Below are 22,235 nucleotides of genomic sequence, written 5' to 3' on the forward strand. Positions count from 1 at the left end.
TGAAAAATATAAATCCAATATACTGTACCAATTATTACTTTAAAACACTGCTTCTTATAAAAAATAGATACAGAACTGTTATTTAGGATCAGGGGTTTAATTCCTAATATAGGAAATTAGGACCATTTGCATAATGTAAAACTTCTATAGTTCATTACTCAATCCTGACTTAAGGTGACCAAGAAAAATGGATCATCAGCCTCAAAATTGATAATCAATACTTTAATCCTATCTGTTGAACTTGCACCAGTGCTTCACAAATTTTAATGAGTTTACAAATTACTTGGGGATCTTTTTAAAATACAGATTCGCATCTACTAGGTCTGGGAGAAGGGAGAAAAGAACTGAAATTCTGCATTTCTAAAACACTTCTAGATGACACTGATGCTGCTAATCTGAGGATCATATATGGAGGGTCCTTAGGTATTTATTTTTCCCTCTTAGGTTTTTGGTTTGTAAATGAGACAAATTCTCATCTCACCAGTATTGAAAACTATACTAAAAAGTAGCACAGAAACTATTTTACAATGAATCTATACGTTGTCAAGCATGAAGAAAAAACAAAATTTAACTTGCTATATAATTTAGCTGAAGCTGTTTGCAAAATATGAAAAAGGGGGAAAAAAATCAGTGCCTTCATGTAGGCAATAATTTTGGACTATAGGTGTAATCCTTCCATAAGGAATTTCATGGCTTCCAGTGTCTTTATGGTATAGTCACAGCTCAAATTCTATTCCTAGGCCACTTGAAAACGAAGTGTTACAGAAAATCAGGCGCTGAAGGTAAATGTTATTCTAGGAGGAATATCACTACCTCTTGTTATTCTTTCTGGATTTTCCATGTGTTTGTATGTTATTATGTCTTTGTAAGTGAGCTCTGGGTCCAGTTCTACAGAGCAAACACCATGCAGTCAAATTCTTTAATTAGAGAGTCTAAGAGATTAGGAGGAATTGGGAAAGGCCAATAGAACTGTCACATGGATTATATTTTCTTAGTATACAAAATCCATTTACACAGCTACTCACCACAATGAAGTTTTACTTGTATTCAATCTAAACCATATACTCTTTAAAAACCTAGAAATGTTAACCAAAGATTTAAGAATAACCTAATGCTAAGCCATCATAGTTCAATAATATCTTAAAAATGTACACAAAAAGCCTTGAACACCTGAGTTATACAGGATTTCTAAACCCTGTAAATTTATCAAGTGTATTCCTTAAATAAACATTCACAAAATTTCCTACCTGATTCATCATTGAAAGAGGTGAAACTGATCAACATCTGCACATTAACTTCACCACAGCCATTCACCAAAAGTCTAAAATCTTCTGCTGTTAAATCTTCTAATGAATTTTTGGGAAGCACATCCAGTAGACCTTTCCTCATTGCCTACAGAATATTTTAAAAATTACCTTTTTATTACTCTGAGTACTTTATTTTCCATGTAGCATTTTTTGTTGTTAAAGCCCAATATCTAACTTTAACAGCCTAAGAATACTAGTTCTCATTTAAACCCGAGAGTAAGAAAGAAAATTAAGTAGTTTTAAATTGACAGATTCAAAAGAGAGGCAGAGGGGGGGAAAAAGGCATCATGAATAGGCAGGCGAGAGGTTCAACAGTGAAACCATATTGTTATACACCAGGATTTAACTGAAATAATTTACACATTAATAAAATAGGCTACTCATGAAGTAAGAATAGCTTCAATTTGTCAAACATGCTATCCTGTCACATGCTATGAAAAGTACGACAAAAGAACACAAACTCAAAATCTAGAGGCTCACTGAGAAATTACAATGTGCCATGAACTGTTCTTAAGCACCTTACATGTATTAATGCATTTAATTCTATCCTCATTTTGCAGAAGAGGGAACCAAGGCACAAAATACTTAAGTAGTTTGCTAGTGTCATATAACAGCTACAGAGTGTTGCAGCCATGATTTGAATCCTGACAGTAGGACTTCAGAGCCTGCACAATTATTCCCAGCACAGAGATCAGAACACTTGACAAATACAGCAGGCCTGATGTTGCTCTTTAGAAGGCTCTCCTGGAGGGGGATGGTCCTTGGCTGGCATCTGGAAACTTGGTTTTTGGAATGTTCCCCCTACATTACTGATACGGCTGTTCTGAATGCCTGGAGCAATGAACCCTGCTGTGCCAGCTTACCTAGACTATTTGTGCAGACAATGTGACTTATGATGAACACATGCCTCTAACAGTCTAAATTTCAGTAATCAGGGCTGGCTGCATAGGCAGAAAATGCTTACAGGACTGGCCTCTAATATAAAACCTGAGCTGTGACTCTTAAGCAGGCTTCTCTAAACACAAACACTGTCCATGTGTTTCTAATTCACTGTTGGAGGAAAGAAGTGTATTCTTTGTGACAACCCACGGCCCCAGAGAGAGAACTTTGGAAGCCTGCACCTAGATTCCTCCAGATTTGGTTTGATGTACTTTTTCCCTTGCCGGGAGTCCTTTTGCTACAATAAACCATAACTATCAGTACTATTGCCTTGGAGTCCTTCTAGTCAGTCGCCTTCAAGTATGGGTGGTGGTAGGACCCCAAAACAGTAGTCATTTCAGTTCCACGAGAATCCTTTCTGAACTTTTACTCACCAAATTGACTTTGATGATCATATAGTTTATATAAGTAGTTTTACCCAAGAGAAGGTGAATGCTTGGTCTGGATTCAGGTGTAACTTACACTGTACATAAATTAATTTGGTTTAAAATTTTTAACCTTTTATAGGCAAGCTGAATACACTCTGAAATAGTTTACCACATGAAGACACAAATAGCCTCATCAGATCAAATAACACTTTTGAGAAAATACTCACATGTAATGGCTGTTCTGCAACTACCAACATTCTGTGTTCTGCATATTTCCGCACATATTCATACACATTCTGAGGAGTGACTGGTATATTTACACCATTAGGAATAAGTTCAACCTGTAATAATTTAGCACTGCCATTTAAAAGCAATTTGGTCAAAGCAGTAGTAAGTCTACAGTTCATAAAATAATTCCCTAAAATTCTAAAATCTAAACACAAATTGCTGACCAATATTTAAGGGATGCAAGAATTTAGGCCTAAATAAGCACTAAAAACTACCTTTCAGTCTGTCTCATTAACCCTCCATCCTTCTCTCTATGCCTGTCAGTCCAGTGTGTCTTTTCTCTGCATGTTTGTGTGTGTGTCTCTCGCTCTATGTCCCCATCCAAACTGTTTCTGTATAAAATAAGCACAACAGACTAACCAAATTCTCTTGCCAGAATCAAAAAGTTACATATTTGCTTTACCTGTCCTCCACCCTCTTCTTTACACAAGTCAATTGCAAATGCCAAATCCATTGCAGAGAAAACAGCATCAGCATCTGAACTCTGAGAAGCGAGGATAAGTTGCCGTAAACTCTCATACATCACAGGGTCAAAAAAAGCAAAATCATGCCAATTGACCTAAGGAAGTAATCATATGGAACTCAATTATAAAACATCTTCACTACAATTTTATCTAATTTGAAGGTATAAAGAATAATATTCCACTAAGTATATTAAAACTGATTTAAAAAGATAAAATTTTAATCTTTGGCTCTGATAACATTTAATTTTCAAGGTATAAAAAAATGTAACATATATTTTGAAAAAAAAAAAAAAAAAAGCCAGTAATGGAGGAGTTTAAGTTACAAAATAATTTGCAAAAATCCTGCATTAATTATTAAACAATGATTATGCTAAGCAGCTGGTCCTTAATATATATCCTATTTAGTCTTGATTATAATAAAATAGATTATTAATTCTAGATGATGAATCTGATGCTCAAAGGAATTCAATAACTTGTTGACAGTCATATCATTGGGTTATACTGGAGTCTATTTGATTCCATGATCTTTTCCATAAACCTCGTTAAAGAATCCACATATCAACATTTCTGAGCTGTTGCTGAGCTTTAAACCTAGTTCTTCTTTGGACAAGAACATTTAGCTGGAATATTTTAAGAATTCAACAGGGTCAGAGTTAAAATATATATATATATATATATACACATATATATACACCCATATACATATGATATGCTGTATTAATAGAAAACTATTCATCAGTGAATGTGATTAAAAAAAATCGACTACAGCTTTAACAGTGTTAATTTGTATCAGATGTGCGATATACATTGCTGGAAAAGACTAAAATATTTCATTGTTTTGTGTCAAGTAATTTCTTTATAATACCTTTAAAACACTGGCAGTTACATTTTAAACCAAAAGCTGCATAGTTGGTATTATACATTAATTTTAAAGGATGTGGTTTTTTCCCCTCCTCCCAGTATAAAAAGAATGTGCAGGCAGGCAAACTATCAAAGCATATAAGGAAATTAAGCTAATTCTATCACCCAGAGATAAAGATCAAGCATGCTATGCTGGATTTTCTTACATTCTTTTGTCCCCCTCCCTCCTGTACATCTTACATAGATTTTTGAAGCCAACAATGCTCTTTTCAATAAAATACTACTACTACTACCACCTGTTTGAACAAATAATAATTGTTAAAATCTATTGAGCACTTACCAGGCACTATATAGTTTTACCATTTTCTAAATGGGAAAATCTGCGATAGGTGTCAGGGGATTTGTCTGCAACAAGATCCAGGTCTGTCAGACACTGTCAAACCCACCTGTGTCACCCACTCTGCTATGCTATCTCCTCCATGTATTGAGATTTTTTTTCCCATGTCATTAAAGGTTTGAAAATGACTTATAATGGCTATAAAAGGAAAATTTTGCAATTGTAAAAGCAGTTAGGTTCATTAAAATCACTTACTTTCCTACCAAGCAACACTTTAATTACATGTCTATTCAATGTAATAGGACATAGTTCATTCTGTAACAGACATAGTCCAAGAATCCTAAAAATAAAAACAGGGAAATATATTTAAATTTGAAAATAATTCTAGAACATATATAACCCCACACATACATACATAATATATATACAGTATTTTGAGAAATTTTCTACAGCCTCATTTCTAATCAGTATGAAATAGAGCATATACACATTTTAAAAACTGTTTTAGAAAAGTCTTGAACTGAAATTTTATAAAAATTCAAATATAAGATTAGGATTATTTTACCTGCCAATGTTTCTGAAACAATTCAACCTTGCTTCTGTGTTTTTGCCAGGCCGTGGAGTATAAAATCCTCTTTTTCCAGGTTGGTAAAACAAAGGGGCATTATCGTCACCATCATCTGTATCGTCTAAATCCATATCTACAACACTTCGACTAGAACCATGACGCTTTCGGTTTTCCTAATAATAGAATATCAGAGATTAAGTCCCCAAACTGATTTTTAAAACAAAACATATAAACTAGTCATTGAAATGACTAAAGTCATTTCTAAAGTCATTGAAAGTGAAGTCAGGCAGGTAAAGCAACATTTAAATGTAAATAAACTCTTTTTAAAGTTTATTTTGAGAGAGAGTGCATGCACATGGGGGAGGGGCCCAGAGAGAGGGAGAGAGAATCCCAAGCAGGCTCCATGCTATCAGTGCATAGCCCACGAGGGGCTCGATCTCACAAACTGAACTCTGAGATCATGACCCGAATTGAAATCCAGTTGGATGCCCTACTGACCCACCCAGGCGCCCCTGTAAATAAACTTTTAAATTCATTCTTTCAGAACTGTGGTACAGGAAGCTCAGGCCTGTTAAATCCTTCTCTGTCCATTTAAAAAAATCACTAATGAAAATGGTAGCTTCTTTCCCCTTAATTCCTCAAAGATATTTGTGCTGGATATAGAATTCTGGATTAACTTCTTGAGAGACAGACTGTAAGCAGGGGAGGAGGAGGGAGAGGGAGAGAGAAGGAATCCCAAGCAGGCTCTGCACTGTCAACACAGAGCCTAATGTGAGGCTTGATCTTGTGAACCATGAGATCATGACCTGAGCCAAAACCAACAGTTCGATGCTTAACTGACTGAGCCACCCAGGTGCCCCTGGATTGACAACTCTCTCTCTTTTTTTTTTTTTAATGTTTGTTTATTTTTGAGAGAGAGAGCAAGGGAGGGGCAGAGGGAGAGGGAGACACAGAATCTGAAGCAGGTTCCAGGCTCTGAGCTGTCAGCACAGACCATGACATGGGGCTTGAACCCACAACTGTGAGATTGTGACCTGAGCTGAAGTCAGATGTTTAACCGACTGAGCTACCCAGGTGCCCCTGGATCGACAATTCTTAAAGCACTCTGAGGATGATGAACCACTGTCTTCTGGCCTATACCAGTTCTGATGAGAAATCCATGGTCTTTCGAATCAGTTTCTCTATACATAAGGCACTATTCTTTGCTTAGTTTTACAGCAGTTCGATGATAATATATAGTTTTCTTTCACTTTATCCTATTTAGGGTTCACTGAGTACCTTGAATCTATAAATCTATGTCGTGTACCACATTTGGGAAGTTTTCAGTTACTATTTCTTCACATATTTTCCTGTTGCTACAGGAATATCTCTTCTTCTGGATACTCTAATGACTTGGATGTTTGATCTTTTGATATGGTCCCACAGATCCAAAAAATTGTTCTTTTGTTCAGAATCTTCTCTCTGTTTTTCAGAGTAGATAATTTCTATCTACAAGCTGACACTTTCCTATCATCTTCATTCTGCTATTGACCTATCTGGCGAATTTTTTTCTTTTAGATACTCTTTTAATTCTAAACTTTTCCCTTGGTTCTCTTTTAAAGTTTCTATTTCTCTGCTGTGAACCTCCTTCAGTTCATTAGTGTTTATCTCATAGAGCATGAGATAAAATCTGTGGTAATTCCAACACAAGTAGTTCATCTTGAAGTTGGTATCTACTGGGTCTTTTCCCAGGAAAACTGGTTGGTCTTTCCTGGCTCTTTGTATTTTGGAATGCCTCCCGAGCCTTTTAAATATTATGTTGTGAAACTCTGGGTCTTGTTAAAATGATAGGGGAGAATGGTGATATTTTGCGGTTTTAGGAGGCAATCAACCTGGTTAGATTCAGACTGAAATGTCACATCTATGTGCAATGATTCCAGTAACAAATTTTCACAGCCTTTTATCATACTGTTTGGGTCTGCCCAGCACCATCTGTAATAGTCTGGGACTTGGACAATGGTTTCATACCACAGTTTAGTTCTCAGAGCCTTTTCTATCTTCCAACTATGGTGGGAGTAAAAGGGGATCAGCTTACTCTCGTGCCTGAAACAATACCATACCAGCTGTTTTTCAAGTTTTGACTTTCCTCTATAATCTGTATGCTACTGTCTACTTTTTAGAATCCTCAGGCAGTTCCTTTTCGCATTTTGTTCAGTTTTTAGTTGTAGTCAATGGAAGAGATAAGATTATACTGGGTTTGCTCCACCTTGAGTGGCAGTGAAGTTCTCAGGTAGCTCAAGAATCAAATACATCATGTGCTAAAAAAGCCTTCTTTACTGCTCTCCTCCACATGTCTCATTTTCTCTGCATCTTTGGCACTCAATTCTTCCTTAAGGAATAAGCCCTAAGAAATTCACGACATCTCTAAATTCAAGCTTAATTCAGGCTGTGCTAAATTAGAGTTCCAAGTGCTTATTATTAGCACATGTACAAAATATCTCTTACCTGTACCTTTTCTGAGGAGTCTAATAATCCAAGATCCAGGATACTATCAGCTCCATTTTCCCTAAAAACAAACAAAATAACCTTTCACATTCCAGACAACTGAAACTTCTAAAATTTAGTGTAGAGAAACATGCATTTGAATTTATAAGAATTTATAAATACATTTAAAGTTTTGAAATAAATACCTAGGGCACTTACTAGTCTTAGTGCATATGTAAGAGCAGAGAAGTCAGTATTATATATACACAAAAAACAGATTTTACATGTGTGATTCAAGATAATGAGATAAAGGCTACCTGGTTTAAGACAAAATAAATGCAGTCTTCACAGGGGGACTGAAGATTAGGCTCACAGGGAGCATTGTAAGAGAACAGAAAATGTTCAGAAAGCAATCACAATGGGAACTGAATTCCTTAGTGTATTTAATTATTCTAGAATACTAATAAATTCACTATTTACTTTATAAAGCCAGCTGAAAGCAGTCTTCAAGTCTTCTACTGAATGCAAGTCTTTTACTTGCATTCAGTAGAAAATACTACTAATAATGCAAACCTTACGTATGTTTAAGAAAGATTTTTATAAAATTTATTTATTGATTTACAGAGTACACACATGACCCAGGGAGGGACAGAAAGTGAGGGAGAGAGAATCCCAAGCAGGCTCCGCCAAAGTCGAGTCCGATGCCTAACCAACTCAGCCACACCCAGGAGCCCCCGTTTATAACCATCTTTTTATCAAAATGCACATTCCTCAAAACCTTTCCTATAGTGGGCTGAGCTCTATCATGGTGTTGATTACGTCCAGAGACTGGGAAAAGGAATGAAGAAACAGCACATAAAAGCCCAGAGAAGAAAAAAAATAATTAACAGTAAAGAAAATAAACTTCTAGCAATGGTCTTTTTGCTTCGACCATTCAAAGGCTATGAAACAGATAAGTGGCTATGAAGTTTCAGTGCTTAGCCTACCCACTTATCCATTTCTTAGGACTATATCCAATCCAAGTTCCTCATGTAAAATCGTGACTAGGAAGAAAAGACAGAAATTTGCATCTAAAATAACACTTTGGGGTGCCTGGGTGGGTCAGTTGGTTATTAAGTGTCTGACTTCAGCTCAGGTCATGATCTCATAGTTTGTGAGTTTTAGCCCCACATTGGGCTCTGTGCTGAGAGCTCAGCCTGGAGCCTGCTTCAGATTCTGTGTCTCCCCTTCTCTTTGCCCACCCCCCACCCCCACTTGCGATCTGTCTCTCTCTCTCAAAAATAAACATTAAAATGATGGGTACTGAGAAGGGCACCTTTTGGGATGAGCACTGAGTGTTGTATGGAAACCAATTTGACAATAAATTTCATATATTGAAAAAAAATAAATAAAAATAAACATTAAAAAAATAATAATTAACATTTCAAAGCCAAACTGGATATCAGAGTGGCCCCAGAACAGAAGGCACCGAATAAGTTTGGCATATCTTCCTGATGTCACCCTGGGAAAAGAATTATTTAGCTGTTAGATAATTTTAGGTTTTACAGTAAAAGAAATATATTACACAACGGAAAGCAAAAACTTACAGGAATTTTTTAAACAAATCAGAAGTCCTAAAAGAAATTTCATGCTTATGGCAAGAACTCAGGGACTACACACCAATTCCTTGAAGTATCTGGCCTCTGCCATCAGGGATATTCTGGTAGAGAATTTGGGATGTACTTCTTTCAAGTAATTTCTAAATTTCAGGTATATAAAAGATTTTTAGAGCATAAGTCACGCTAAAATTCTACCTTTCTAATACATGTGAAACTCAACTGTCACTTGTGAATTTTAAGCCATCTCTTCAAAAAACATATAATGTCATGTATTTATAGTATAAATTTTATTTTTAGGATGTAGTGCCACCATATCTTAAAGTAGTTGATGTTTAAACTGAAATACCTTCCCAATTATATACTTTACCGTCCATGTGCTATAATGAGTTCCATGGCTTCATCCACTCTTGCTCTCAGAGAATCTTCACTTGCTAGAAGGAGAAGCAGCTGAGCTGGGGATAATTCCAACAGCATGCCGGTGATTTTACTTGCAAACGCCTGCAAACAATGAGCAAATGTTACTTGCCCCTACTCTCTGAAACCTCTTGTCTAAATCAGCAATCTTTTACCCCTCCCCCAAAAAAAGGAGAAGGAAAATTAAGAAATCTGGAAACAAAACATTTCTAAACCAGTAAGGTATTTTATTAAATGAGAAGCTTAATTAATAGAGAACTTTGGTAGTCTTGTTAAAGCTAGTTTAAAATTTGTATGACAAGCCTTTATTTTTGATATCCATGAGTAAACACACAAATACTTGATTTCCATTTTTTCTCACTACAGAGAGGCAGAAACATTTCTTACATGTAGGACAGAAGAAAAGAAAGGGAGGGAAGAAGTAAAGGAGGGAGATGAAAGATGCCTATGTTTAAGGCTAAGGATTTACTGAAAGAAATATGTTATGTATAAAGACAAACAAAAAACCACTAGTTTATGTTTCATATTATATGAAAGAAACCTGACAGGACATTCAATATAAAAATCTCCTAGCAACAGGTAACAGCAATAAAGAAAGTACAGTATTTGCAATGTTTTAGCTACAACTTGTTAACAGATTAAAAAGTCTGCTTCAAAAGGTAACAATTTGCACAAATAAAGGTACAAATTGAATGCACAGATAATTCTTTAGCACACAAGGAACTTATCAGGTAGGAGCCAACTTAACATAGGTAGAAAAAACAAACCTCAAGCTACCCCTCCAGCACATTTTGCAGCTTTCCCTCTTAAGCTTCCATTTTGTTACTACAGTCCTCAACCACTTGAATGGCCAGTAGCTAACAACTTTTTAAAATACCAACTTTAATCCAAAAACAAAAATGAGGACACCTAGGTGGCTCAGTTGGTTAAGTGTCCGACTTCGGCTCAGGTCATGATCTCACAGTCTGTGGGTTTGAGCCCCATGTCAGGCTCTGCGCTGACAGTTCAGAGCCTGGAGCCTGCTTTGGATTCTGTGTCTCCTTCCCTTTCGCTGCCCCTCCCCTGCTCGCACTGTGTCTCTTTCAAAAACAAAAATGGCACAGCCAGTTAAGAGGGACTAGATGTACCATACATACTGGTTGCATTGCTTGCACTCGGGGATAAAGTCTCTCTCCAAGTGCCTGACGATGTGCTGGCAGAGGATCAGGATCATCACTAGGATTCCCTTCAGAAGCTGGTCTGAAGGGTCTAGTGTCAATGGAAAGCTGTCTTCTAAAGTCTCTGAAAGAAGAACAAAGCTATTATAATTCATCTCCCTTGTCTGCAAAATAACATCAGCACAACCAGTAATAGAGATGGAAAACCAAAGCATATAGGCAGCTCTAATTATCAAGATGGCAGAATGCTTAATAGATGATGGTTGGGAAATAAAGGTTTTCTAGACATTAATACTCAAAAATCTATAAATTTGTAATACATAGTTCAATTTGATTCTAAGGGAGTAGGACCATAAAATACCAGATCATCAAGAATCCACTCACATTTCCTAGAAGTTTTAGTCCAAATTAAATGCCACCCACCCTAATACAAAAATTAAGGTTTAAATATAATACAATTGCCACAATTAAAATTTTAAGACAAATTTAGGAAAGAATGAATGATAGTTATGTAATTTCAACTGCCCCTGGGTTTTTAAAGCAGAATATTTTAATAACAGTACAGTTACTATACATATACCCAGATACTAAAACTTTTTCTAAAAAATAGTCCATAATTGAGATCCTCTCATTCCAGGCCTACCTCCAATTTCATTCCCTAAGGTGGTATTCAATAAAAGAAACAAAATTATCTCACCTATCTCGATCTCTCCGAGAACCTGCTCGCAAGCCACTACTCCTCCTCATTTCCCTTTCTCTCTCCCTTTCCCGATCCCTCTCTCCTCTGTTCCTTAATCTCTGCATTAAACCTGAAAGAAAATATAAAACATACTTTGTTTAGATAAATGTAAATGAAACTATTTTAACTGTCAAAGTTAATGTGAGGACATGAGACCAACTTAAGAACATGACAGGTGAAAATTACCTCCCTTAACATCTGTTAGTACCTTCCACTCATTCTCCCTATGGTTTTGAAGGCTAGGGGTAATTATATAGAATGTACTTGGCTCATAATAGATGTTCGATCAGTATGTATTTAATGAATTATGTCACAGTTGTGAAATGATATATAGCAACTGGGGCTGTTAGTTTTACCATAAATAATGCTGAAGTTTCGTATATGATTAGAGTCAGATTTATTTAGTTTTGGGCATTAGGCAAAATATAGGCCACCCAAAACATCAGCTACTATTATTTTCAAAACCTTAACCATAAGCCAGAGTATGGTTTCCTAAAGAATGTGCAGAAAACAGTGATTTCTAAAATGTTATGACTTCCCAAGGCTCCCTCATTCACATCTGCCATTTTCTTCTTATTGTAAGACTATAGAAAGTCAAACGGTAAAACTAATGATGAAAGGCTGCAGGGCTCTCCCCATCTTTTCATCCTCAATCCTTCCTAGAGCTCATTGAGCCTAGTCTATGGTGGCATTTTTCAGAACTCAATACAACAGCACTACAGCCTAGGTGAAATACAGGATTTTCTTATTAGTAATGCCCTCTCGCTGAATTATCCACCTATGAAATGACAATCTTCTGCCCCTTATTTATATGCATCCCCAGTTATACCTACTTAAGGCATCTGTCATTTTCACAGATCTTTTTAATTTGAAAATTAGGTAAGAATCCTAATCCCAAAGTGCTGGTCCTCAAAGAGGTAGAGCTTACAGTAGGATATTAATAAAGAAAATCTTATTACCAAAAAAACAATGTCTTGTTAAATTATACAGTGAGGTTAGTAACACAGTCAACCAATCTACATTTGGTTGCAAGCCCTGTGTCTCGTTGGGGACCAGTATCAACTCTGCACATTGTCCTTTGAATAGCACTGCTCTAGAGAAAAGGATTTTCAGTATCTGTACTAATTAAATATACAGGGGTGATGGAAATAATGTAATGTGCTCACTGAATTTTTCTGTTACCATAAAGCTTACACCTTCCCACTCCTCAAAACATGTAACAATTGAGAGGAGAAACTCACTAGTACCATCACAAACATTTATGAAAACATGGCAGTAAAAGAACAAAGTCCTAATCTGTTGACTAGAATAGTTTAAATAAGAATAAATCACTAATCTAGAATATAATTGTATAAAAATGGAAATGTGAAGTTCTCCCACTATAAATACATTTAACTGTGACTGTAATTGTTTTTGCTCAAATAAGAATGTTTTTTCCTCTTAATCCCCTTCACCAAGTCCGTCTATCCAAATAATTTTTATGATGTTTATTATCTGTACTTACTCGTATGAGTGCCTTTGTTGGCATTTTGGATACAATCTAAATTTGGCAGTTTTTCATTTGACAAAAAAGCTTGTGCAATGGCTGTATAAAAACTTCGTGCTACACCACTGCCCTCTCCTGGTTCATCCTTAAATGTGACTTTTACTCTGTGTACAGCCATTGGTGTAGTAGCACATCTTCGACCAAAGTGATTGTTAAGCTGCCTCATGGTCTGCTGAATAAGAAGATCTCGATCGCGATCAACCTATGAAAACACCAGAGAGTAGTAAAGTTCAATGTTAGAAACCACCTTGAAATTTTCCTATGTAAAATCTGAAAATGTAATTTTAGCTTCCTGTTGACAGTTTAACTACAAAGTAATGTGGATTCTTAGAAGCTTATACATTCCACATAAGAAACATTCTAAAGCATACAGGAATGTCCTGCATTAAATCAGGATAATGGAATTAAACTCAATTCTAACATTTTCTTTGTTGTTGTTGTTGTTGTTTTTCAACGTTTTATTTATTTATTTTGAGAGAGACAGAGAGAGCACAAGCAGGAGGGGGCACAGAGAGAGGGAAAGAGAGAGAGAATCCCAAGCAGGCTCCACTTTGCCAGCACAGAGTCCAACCTGGGGCTCGATCCCATGAAACCGTGAGATCATGCCCTGAGCTAAAAACAAGAGTCAGACGCTTAACCGACTGAGCCACCCAGGCGCCCCCTAAACTCTAACATTTTCTAACTTCATTGGAAAACAGCAATCTGTTCAATTTTGGAATGTACTAGGATCAATTCCAAGTGAATCAAAAGTATGTGTTGTATAAAAAACAGCAAATACTAGAAAACATGGGATATTCCTTTGGTGACAAAAAAGCACAAAGTATAAGAAAAATGACAAGCTGGGAAAAGCAACTGGTGCCTTCTATTACAGACAGGTATTCATGAATAGTATACATATTACTGTTAAGATGTGTTTCTAAAAAAATTGAGAAAAACTTAATAGAAAATGGGCAAAATGTACCAAACAGTTCACAGAAAAAGTAATATTCTTAGATATATGAAACAATGTTTAACTTGCTCATAAGAAAAAGCAAATTAAAACTACTCTAAGATGCACATATTGGATGGGCAAAAATCTAAAACTCTGACAAACTGCTGGCAGAACTATCGAGAATCAGGCATTCTTGTATTAATGTTGCAAGTGCAAAAATATGTAACCATCAGGCAGAAGTATTTTCCAGTATTTGCCAAAATTATATATGCATATGCCCTTTAACCCACGTCTAGGTTCTATGTCTAAGAATCTCTTTTTTGTTTAAATTTTGTTTTGTTTTATTTATTATTGAGAGAGAGAGAGAGAGAGAGAGAGCGCGAGCGTGAGCAGGGGACGAGCAGAGAGAAGAAAGACACAGAATCTAAAGCAGACTCCAGCCTCTGAGCTGTCAGCACAGAGCCCAATGCGGGATTTGAACCCATGAACCATGAGATCATGACCTGAGCTGAAGTCGGACGCTTAACCAACTTGAGCCATCCAGGTGCCCCTAAGAATTTCAAAGACACACTTGCCAAAAGAAAAACACACCTAAAGCTATTCATCACACTACTATATGTAACAGCAAAAGATGAGCAGCTGTAAAAGGAAGACAGAACAATGCTCTATACAGCAATGGCTTTACCTCTGGGATGTACTGTTAACTGGGAAATGCAAGATACAGTAAAATGTGTAGCACACTCAGAGTCAGGAGTAGGGGACAGAGATGGGCAATGAATTATATACACACACATACACGATTGTATTTTTTTTTTTTAAAGGCGGGAGGAAAATAAAACAACAACAAAAGAACAAAAACATGAAAGGCAGAGGAGGGACATGGTGAAAGAGACAGAAATGGAAACTAGATTTCCCTAAATATATCTTCTTCAGTAGAGCTGATCATGCACTATGTAGATATTTTACATTAATAACAAAACCAAAAAAAAAGAGAAAGCAATCCCTAAAAACTGAAAGCAAAATGAAACAAAGACCCTGGTTGTATGGAAATTAGTAGCAAAACCACACTAAGAAAAATTATTTCAAATGACTTTAAAACAAAGCAATTAGACTACATCTCTACTTGGATATGCTAACAAAACCCTGCAAATCTTAAGCTCTTTTTGATAATTATTTTGGGGTGGTAGTGTTGATGTTGTGATTCCAAGACTGCTATGTACATGCTGTAGGGTAAAAGCAAATGAGTACTTTTACTAGTGTTGTTGGGAAGTTGGATATTCAGTTTGGAAGAAAGGAGAATAAAGACTAAGAGGTGGGAATAAAACAACCTCGTGATCCTAAATCGTGAATCTGAACTGGAAATATCAGTATGTACTTATGATATAATTTTTTTTTAAAGGAGAATTTCCCTGTGCAATGAAAAGACCTAGAAACAACGACCAACCTAGTAGGTAGTGAGCAACCCTACAGCCCAGAGTATAAACTCAAAGTACCTTTTTTCCTACCAAAAGGAACCAGGGCTTCTTGAAGAAATGGCTGATCTAAGGTCTGTGACAGGATATACACAAGATGAGACATACCAAAAAGTAAGGAAGTTATCAAAGATTACTGGAGTCCTGTGAAAAGGACTGAGGAGCCAAAAAAGACTCAGTACTCCCACTACCCAGAGACCACTGGAGCATCAGTGGAAAATAATCACCTTAATGGAATGAAGGACATCAAAAATGTTAAAAAACAACAACAACAAAAAAAGGCTGAAAAATTCATTGATCATCATGAGATGTTAAGAAACCAACTGTACTACTCTAAATTTGGTGATTACCATTTAATTTTTAATTATACAACATATATATCCCTAAACATGAAACATGGTTGTTATAACAGTTTTCAAACTTCATAAGTGACATACTATATATATAGTATTAGAAAATCTAAATACCTTTACCTCTAGTGATAAATCTCTTGACTGCTGGTTTCTCAGTTTTTCCATTTCTCTACGGAATTTTGATTCTTTTACCTCAAAACCACCCAATTCAGTTAGGATCTTTAAAAAAAAAAAAATGCATGACAGAATTATTCTCTGACGTATGTTCTTATCAGGCAGAACAGAATTAAAAGTGCTCACAACACATACTGATCCAGGTTCTGCTCCAACATCTTCCATGAACACCCTGCCGAATAGTTCCAAAGAGAGGCGCCAGCGTCCTAACAGCATATCGTGGGAAATAACCATTCCCATGAAGCTACACTGTGGCCTGCAAGAGGTTTAAGAGAAGAGGGGGGAAGTAATTTGGCCAACTATAAGAAGCCCCTGGTTTTTGGTCAATGACAGTAATTTAGTTGGTTTTTTCATATTCTGAACTCTTAATAGCACTTCAGTCCACATCCTCTCTAACAGAGAATCTTTTTATAACTACTCATTCTTCACAGAACTTCTCATTTTTACTCCATTATTCCTTCTGTCCTTTACATAAGGATACATCTCCCAGCTGCCTTTTATCTTCAATTTTACCTCCTCCCCTAAAGTCCAGTGTCCATCTACATTTGGAGGATTCCCAGATCCCTCTCTAGTTCAAACTTCCACAACAGACCAGAACTTCCACAACAGCCCATGCGTTGAATATACCCATGTCCGTGACATGTAACTCCAACTCAACACGGGAAAATTGAACATGGCTTCTTCACTTCAATGCCACTGCCTCTTGATTTCTTTCAGTAGTACCATCTATTTCCCTACTGCACAAACTTGAAACAAATTTTAATTTTTCTTTCCCCTGTTCCTCCAGAGTGAATAAGTACTTCATGAGTTTCTCTTCCTTTCCATAATTTCCTAATTCATCCCCAAAGGCAACATTCTACACTTCAGCCCCCTTTTACCACTAGCCAGAACCTAGTAACAGCGTTCTTTCTAACTTGTCTCCCTACCTCTAATTCTTCTCTCCTTCAATCTATTTGCTTCTACACATTCTACACATCTTAGCACAAGCCATATTGCCTCTGAAAAACTTGGGCCACCCCAGCCCACAATTCTTCCTTGCTTTTTATGGTTGTTAAACTGTGTATATAAAATGCATATAGCTTCCTAAACTCACTAACTCCTAAGCAAAATTAATTATCTGACAGTATAACCAAAAAACAGCATAAAGCAGAAACTCAACAAATCATTAGGTGATTAACCATACTGAGCCACAGTATGTATATGCTAGCGAATTTTTATTGGGAAAGCAAAGAACCTACCTTTTGCAAAGTAATTACTGACTGTGAACCTGGCAAAGAAGCCCAAGTAACTGAGACAGTCACAAATCTAGAAAGTTCTTTCTAGTCATTCACATGGTCCCCTTTGCTGAGCTGCTGGTAACAAGTCTATAATTGGCAATCTGACATGGACATATACTTTAACTCAGTACTGAACATTAAAAAACACAGTCAGAATATCCTCAATAAAAGAAAGTCAGAATGTCAATCAATGACTAAAGTCACCAAAAAAATCCAGAAAATTCAAATTTAATATTTAAACATCTGATTATAAACGAGGAAAACACAGAAATAAGATTACGGTTAATTCTATTATTTACATACAAACGAAATTTTAAAATACCTAAATAAAAATTCTTACAAGAATTATAGTATCCATAAAGTAATGCAACAGAAGAACTATCTCTACTGAGCAAATACCTGAAAGACGTAAGAGGTGGCCCTTCACTTTCAGTCAGTCCTATTTCTGCTAGTAAACTGCTTTTCAATTGTGCAGCAAGATCATGAGCAGATGGCCCTGGTTTTGAACTTTCAGCTTCTTCTGGCACCATATTCTGTTCTTCCCCTTCTTTTTTTTGTCGATTTTGCATGTTCATTACATTTTTCAAATTGGCAGCATAAGACATTTTAGTTGGAAGGACCTGTGAATTTTTACATTTAAAAGTTACACATTAAAAAAAAAACAACAAACTAACTAGATTTCCTTTTCAACTTACTAATATTCCACAGAAATCACACGGAAGTTATGTAATTCCTTTCTGGTGTTTCAACTAAAAAGATGCAGCCTGTTTCTTTTCTCTGATTCCCTGGGCGGACCACCAGGAAACCACCCAGTGCAGTTTCAGTGCATTCACCACAGTAGCCTCAGAGAACTTTTAAAGGAATCTCTTTACCTGTGGTTACTCAAATGTCTTACATATTTTCAATATTTGCAGGACTGCACTCTCCTTTATCACTTAGATAATAAAGAAAAAAAATTCTATTCAACTTCATTCAGTGCCTGCTCTTAAACGTTTCATTACATTTTCACTAGAGAAACAGTATGGATGGTATAATTTTAGGCTCTCAAATCAACCTTTTATCTAAAAACTAGATACGCCACTTAATTAGTTGTGTAATAACAGACATTCCCACAAGAAATGTATGTAAACTCTGCAAGCCTCAATTTTTTTTACCCATAAAATCAAGATAAAAATGTTTTTTACCCAACATGGTTATAAAGATTGAGACAGAATTATTCAACAAGTCATTATTAATATTACCTTATTTATTCACATCCTACAGTCAAAAAGAAAAGTTTCAAGTCAATACTGTGTATGCTCATATATAAAAAGATATATTCACATTATATATACATTTAAAGATTTTAATTTTCAGCAGCATTACAACACTCAACTCTGTGCAACAGGCAAAACACAAAATGAAACTGCCATTTTACAGATGAAGTCACCTGATAAAACAAGTTAGTATCAAGGCAGGCTAGTGATACTGATGGAATTCTGAAATTACATGGAATTATGACATAAGGCAGGAATTTCTGACACTTACATTATTTGAGGCAACACGATATTCTGGATTAATGCATTTCCAAAACTCTAGATACTGGGATAAGTCCTCACAAATATTATATTGTGAAGATCTTTACTATCTTACCTCAAGGCAGTTTCTATCCACTGTAACCTCCATTAAGCATTTCCCACTACTGGCAGATGAAGAATAAAGACCCTGACTTGGACGGCCAAAAAGATCCTCCTTTCTAGCGTTTGGCTGGAATTTTAACAGAAATATTCTAGTTACACTGAACACTTAAAAAAAAAAAAAAAAAAAAGTCACTTAAAAAGAAACCTTCTAAGACTAGTTTATTTAAATCACCTGCAACAGATGTGGCTGATCAGCCAAAGGGATGGCTTCAGCCAGAGGCACTTCAAATGGATTTGGGGGTATACATCCAAGGAATGTCATGGAGTCTGAGCGTCGGAAAAATGGATGGTTTTGACCAGTTTCTGCAGGAAGAGAGTCATCATCCTTATCATTCAAAGTAGCACCTAAACATAAAGAGATAAAGTATTTGTTTTTTAGAAAAAATTAGTTATTGGGGAACAATAAAAGAATCTTAATCTGCTCAATCTGAAATTCCTGTTCCCTCTTTACAAAATTTTAATGCCACTCAAAAACAATAGTCCAAAATTTTGATGGTATTTTTAGGTGATAATTGAAAATACTAGCAGTTTAAAACGGTTACAATGGTAAATTCTATTAGGTATATTTTAACACAACAGTAAGACTCTTTACAAAGTATTAGGAATAACAAATATTGTTTCACTTTGTACTGGACAGACATTTCCCATATCCTCTGTCTTTCTAGAAGATTCAGACCTGAATATAGCTAGATTCCTAAGCACATTCAGGATGAGGCTCACTGAGGATTCTAAAAGGAGGAGATGGTCAGGAGCTGAGATATGAGCATTTGTTTACTTCCAAGTTGTGCTTTCTCTACAAAACAAAAATGTCTGGGCATCTCCTTCATCTCAACACTAAGTCAGCACAAGAACACCATCTCCCCTTAATGTAATACAACTGTTGACAGTAAGCTTACAGTACATGCGGTAAAAATAGTGAGCTATGGATGGGTTTCAAACAACAGCAGTTACGTCAGTTGTCTTTCCCTGGGCTGAATAAAAGCACTAGTTGATAATAAGAAAATAGGCAAGAGGACAAATTTTTTTAAATTCTACTTCAAAGAACAGCTAAAAATTACAAAAAGATTGCAGAAGACCCCAAAATTTCTTGAGTTTGGAATATTTTCTTTTTATTGCATTTAATAACTGTTAAGATTTTTCATATTTGGGAGTTATAACTGATATTTCTCATTTTCTTGACTAAATATATCTTGCACCAATATCAATAAAGGTTCTGCTAAGACTTTAAAAATGTAGTACTTACACACTTAAGAATAAAGGTAAATATAAAACTAAAATGCAAAAGGTACAAAAACAAAAAATACTGACTGTTAACAAGTTCACTACATTTCTTTAATTCATCCTTATTTATGAAGCAAATAATGCAAGGATATGTAAGGAAAAATGGACAGAAAATGCAAGAAATGGGACATAGAGAAGAAAAGAGAAATTCCCACCCAGACAGAAAATAATGAAGTTAAAAAGCTTGAAGGGGAAATACTGAGGCAGCCATTTCTTGAAGTAGATTAGCAGATTTTCTGTACACTAACTTTGATTGGTGTCATCATCATTTTCATGTTCTGAATCTTCATTATCAATACCCAGTTCCAAGAGTTCTCGCGTCCTTTAAAAAGACAAGTGAGTCATTTTATATGAAGTATGGAGCAAAGGTGATGGGAACTACAAGCAAAAAAAGCACTGAAAAAGTCAGTTAAGTATCTACCCAATTTCAAACACTGTGATCAAGTTTTAGACTTGGGGAATGTTAGACTGACCAGCCAAATTATACTACAATTACAAAAGAGGCTCAAGAAAAGCAAAAGGATAACCACATTAAGAAATAGTGAGGACTTACACAGACTCTAATAGAAAACATGACAAACTATCTCAGGCATAAAGCTTAACTAAATTCTTAGGTTTCCTGTTTTAAGCGAGGAGCAGCAATGGAGAAAGGGTGAACAGACTCAAACCCACTTTCCAAATGAAACATTCCTGTACTATTTTCTCTTTAGTTCACTGTTCTCTTCACTCCAAAAATCAGACAATATACTAAGAGACCACACTGAGCAAACAAGTATTTCCTAAACCAATCCCACGGCAAGTATGGATACCTTTTGCGTTCCAGTTGAGGTGTATCCAATGTTGTCTGCTGATTCATTGCTTTAATCCAATATATAAGGGCTTGAAAAACATATGCCACATGCTTCAATGAGCAAACATCCAAAACTGGAAGAACATCAGAATGCTCATCATTATGAGACCGCATTAAAGACAGTGCATAATTTAGGAAGTCCCCTCGGGCAGACATCATTCCTTGACGGGCGCTAAGCAATGTGGCACGTCTGTAGGAGTAAAAAGAAATGAAAATGTTTAAAAAAAAGAAAGCAAATGTGAAACTTACCATTATCATAAATATGCAAAATTAGGAACTGAGAATATCCGTAAATAAAAACTCATTAACCCTGTGACTCTGCTTTAGAGATAAAAACATTGTGCATGATTTACTGTCATGTACTTTATACAGGAAAGGAATTCTAGTGTCCTTTGGAAATGGACAAGAACTCCTTCCCTACAGAAGACCCCAGTAGGTCTGGGGTAGGGTCCCCAAATCTATATTTCTAACAAGCTCCTAGGTGATGTTGATGCTGTTCTGGGGATCACACTTTGAGAACCACTGTCTAACATGATACCAAAACACAAGCAACAAGAAAACACAGCACTAGACTTTATCAAAATTAAAAACATAGGTACTTCAAAGGATACCATCAAGAAAATGAAAACATACAAAAGGGGACAAAATTTCTGCAAGTCTGATAAGGAACTTAAGTCCAGAAAATGTAAGTAACTCATACAACTCGATAACAAAAAGACAAGCCAATTAAAAAATGGGCAAAGGATCTAAATAGACATTTCTCCGAAGATATACAAATGACCAATAAGCCCATGAAATGATGCACAACATTTAGCCATTAGGGAAATGCAAATCAAAATCAAAATTAGTTACCACTTCACACCCACTAGGATGGCTACAATTAAAAAAAAACAAAAAACAAAAAAACCCACTAGTAACAAGTGCTAGCAAGGATTTAGAGAAATTAGAGGCCTCACATGTTGCTAGTGCGAATGTAAAATGATGCAGCCACTTTGGAAAAGTCTGGCAGTTGCCCGAAAGTTTAACAGAGTTACATATGATCTAGCAATTCTACAACTAGGTATATTATCCAACATAACTGAAAATGTATCTATATAAAAACCTGTACACTAATGCTGACAGCCACATTATTCACAAGAGTCAGAAAGATGAAAAACCCAACTTATGAA

General features: G+C 35.9%; 1 protein-coding gene across 9 annotated transcripts in view; it reads right to left on the bottom strand.

Moving 5' to 3' along the window:
• The window catches only part of UBR5 (ubiquitin protein ligase E3 component n-recognin 5), a 138,368-nt gene that overhangs the window by 4,304 nt on the left and 111,829 nt on the right, over positions 1–22,235 (bottom strand). For 3 of the 9 annotated variants that reach the window (XM_043601499.1, XM_043601501.1, XM_043601503.1), the window contains exons 41-56: positions 21,026–21,256; positions 20,465–20,538; positions 19,108–19,280; positions 18,889–19,002; positions 17,656–17,876; positions 15,926–16,235; positions 13,008–13,251; positions 11,462–11,573; positions 10,744–10,888; positions 9,561–9,691; positions 7,617–7,677; positions 5,130–5,305; positions 4,820–4,904; positions 3,306–3,461; positions 2,842–2,955; positions 1,248–1,392 (exon numbers count right to left, since the gene is read on the bottom strand). In XM_043601499.1, coding sequence (XP_043457434.1) covers positions 1,248–1,392; positions 2,842–2,955; positions 3,306–3,461; positions 4,820–4,904; positions 5,130–5,305; positions 7,617–7,677; positions 9,561–9,691; positions 10,744–10,888; positions 11,462–11,573; positions 13,008–13,251; positions 15,926–16,235; positions 17,656–17,876; positions 18,889–19,002; positions 19,108–19,280; positions 20,465–20,538; positions 21,026–21,256 — 2,492 coding nt within the window. Of the gene's footprint in view, positions 1–1,247; positions 1,393–2,841; positions 2,956–3,305; positions 3,462–4,819; positions 4,905–5,129; positions 5,306–7,616; positions 7,678–9,560; positions 9,692–10,743; positions 10,889–11,461; positions 11,574–13,007; positions 13,252–15,919; positions 16,236–17,655; positions 17,877–18,888; positions 19,003–19,107; positions 19,281–20,464; positions 20,539–21,025; positions 21,257–22,235 lie in introns of all 9 variants that reach the window. The other 6 variants (XM_043601508.1, XM_043601505.1, XM_043601507.1 and 3 more) reach the window with 4 other exon arrangements.

This window comes from Prionailurus bengalensis, chromosome F2 (genome assembly GCF_016509475.1).
Source record: "Prionailurus bengalensis isolate Pbe53 chromosome F2, Fcat_Pben_1.1_paternal_pri, whole genome shotgun sequence".
Taxonomy (NCBI): domain Eukaryota; kingdom Metazoa; phylum Chordata; class Mammalia; order Carnivora; family Felidae; genus Prionailurus; species Prionailurus bengalensis.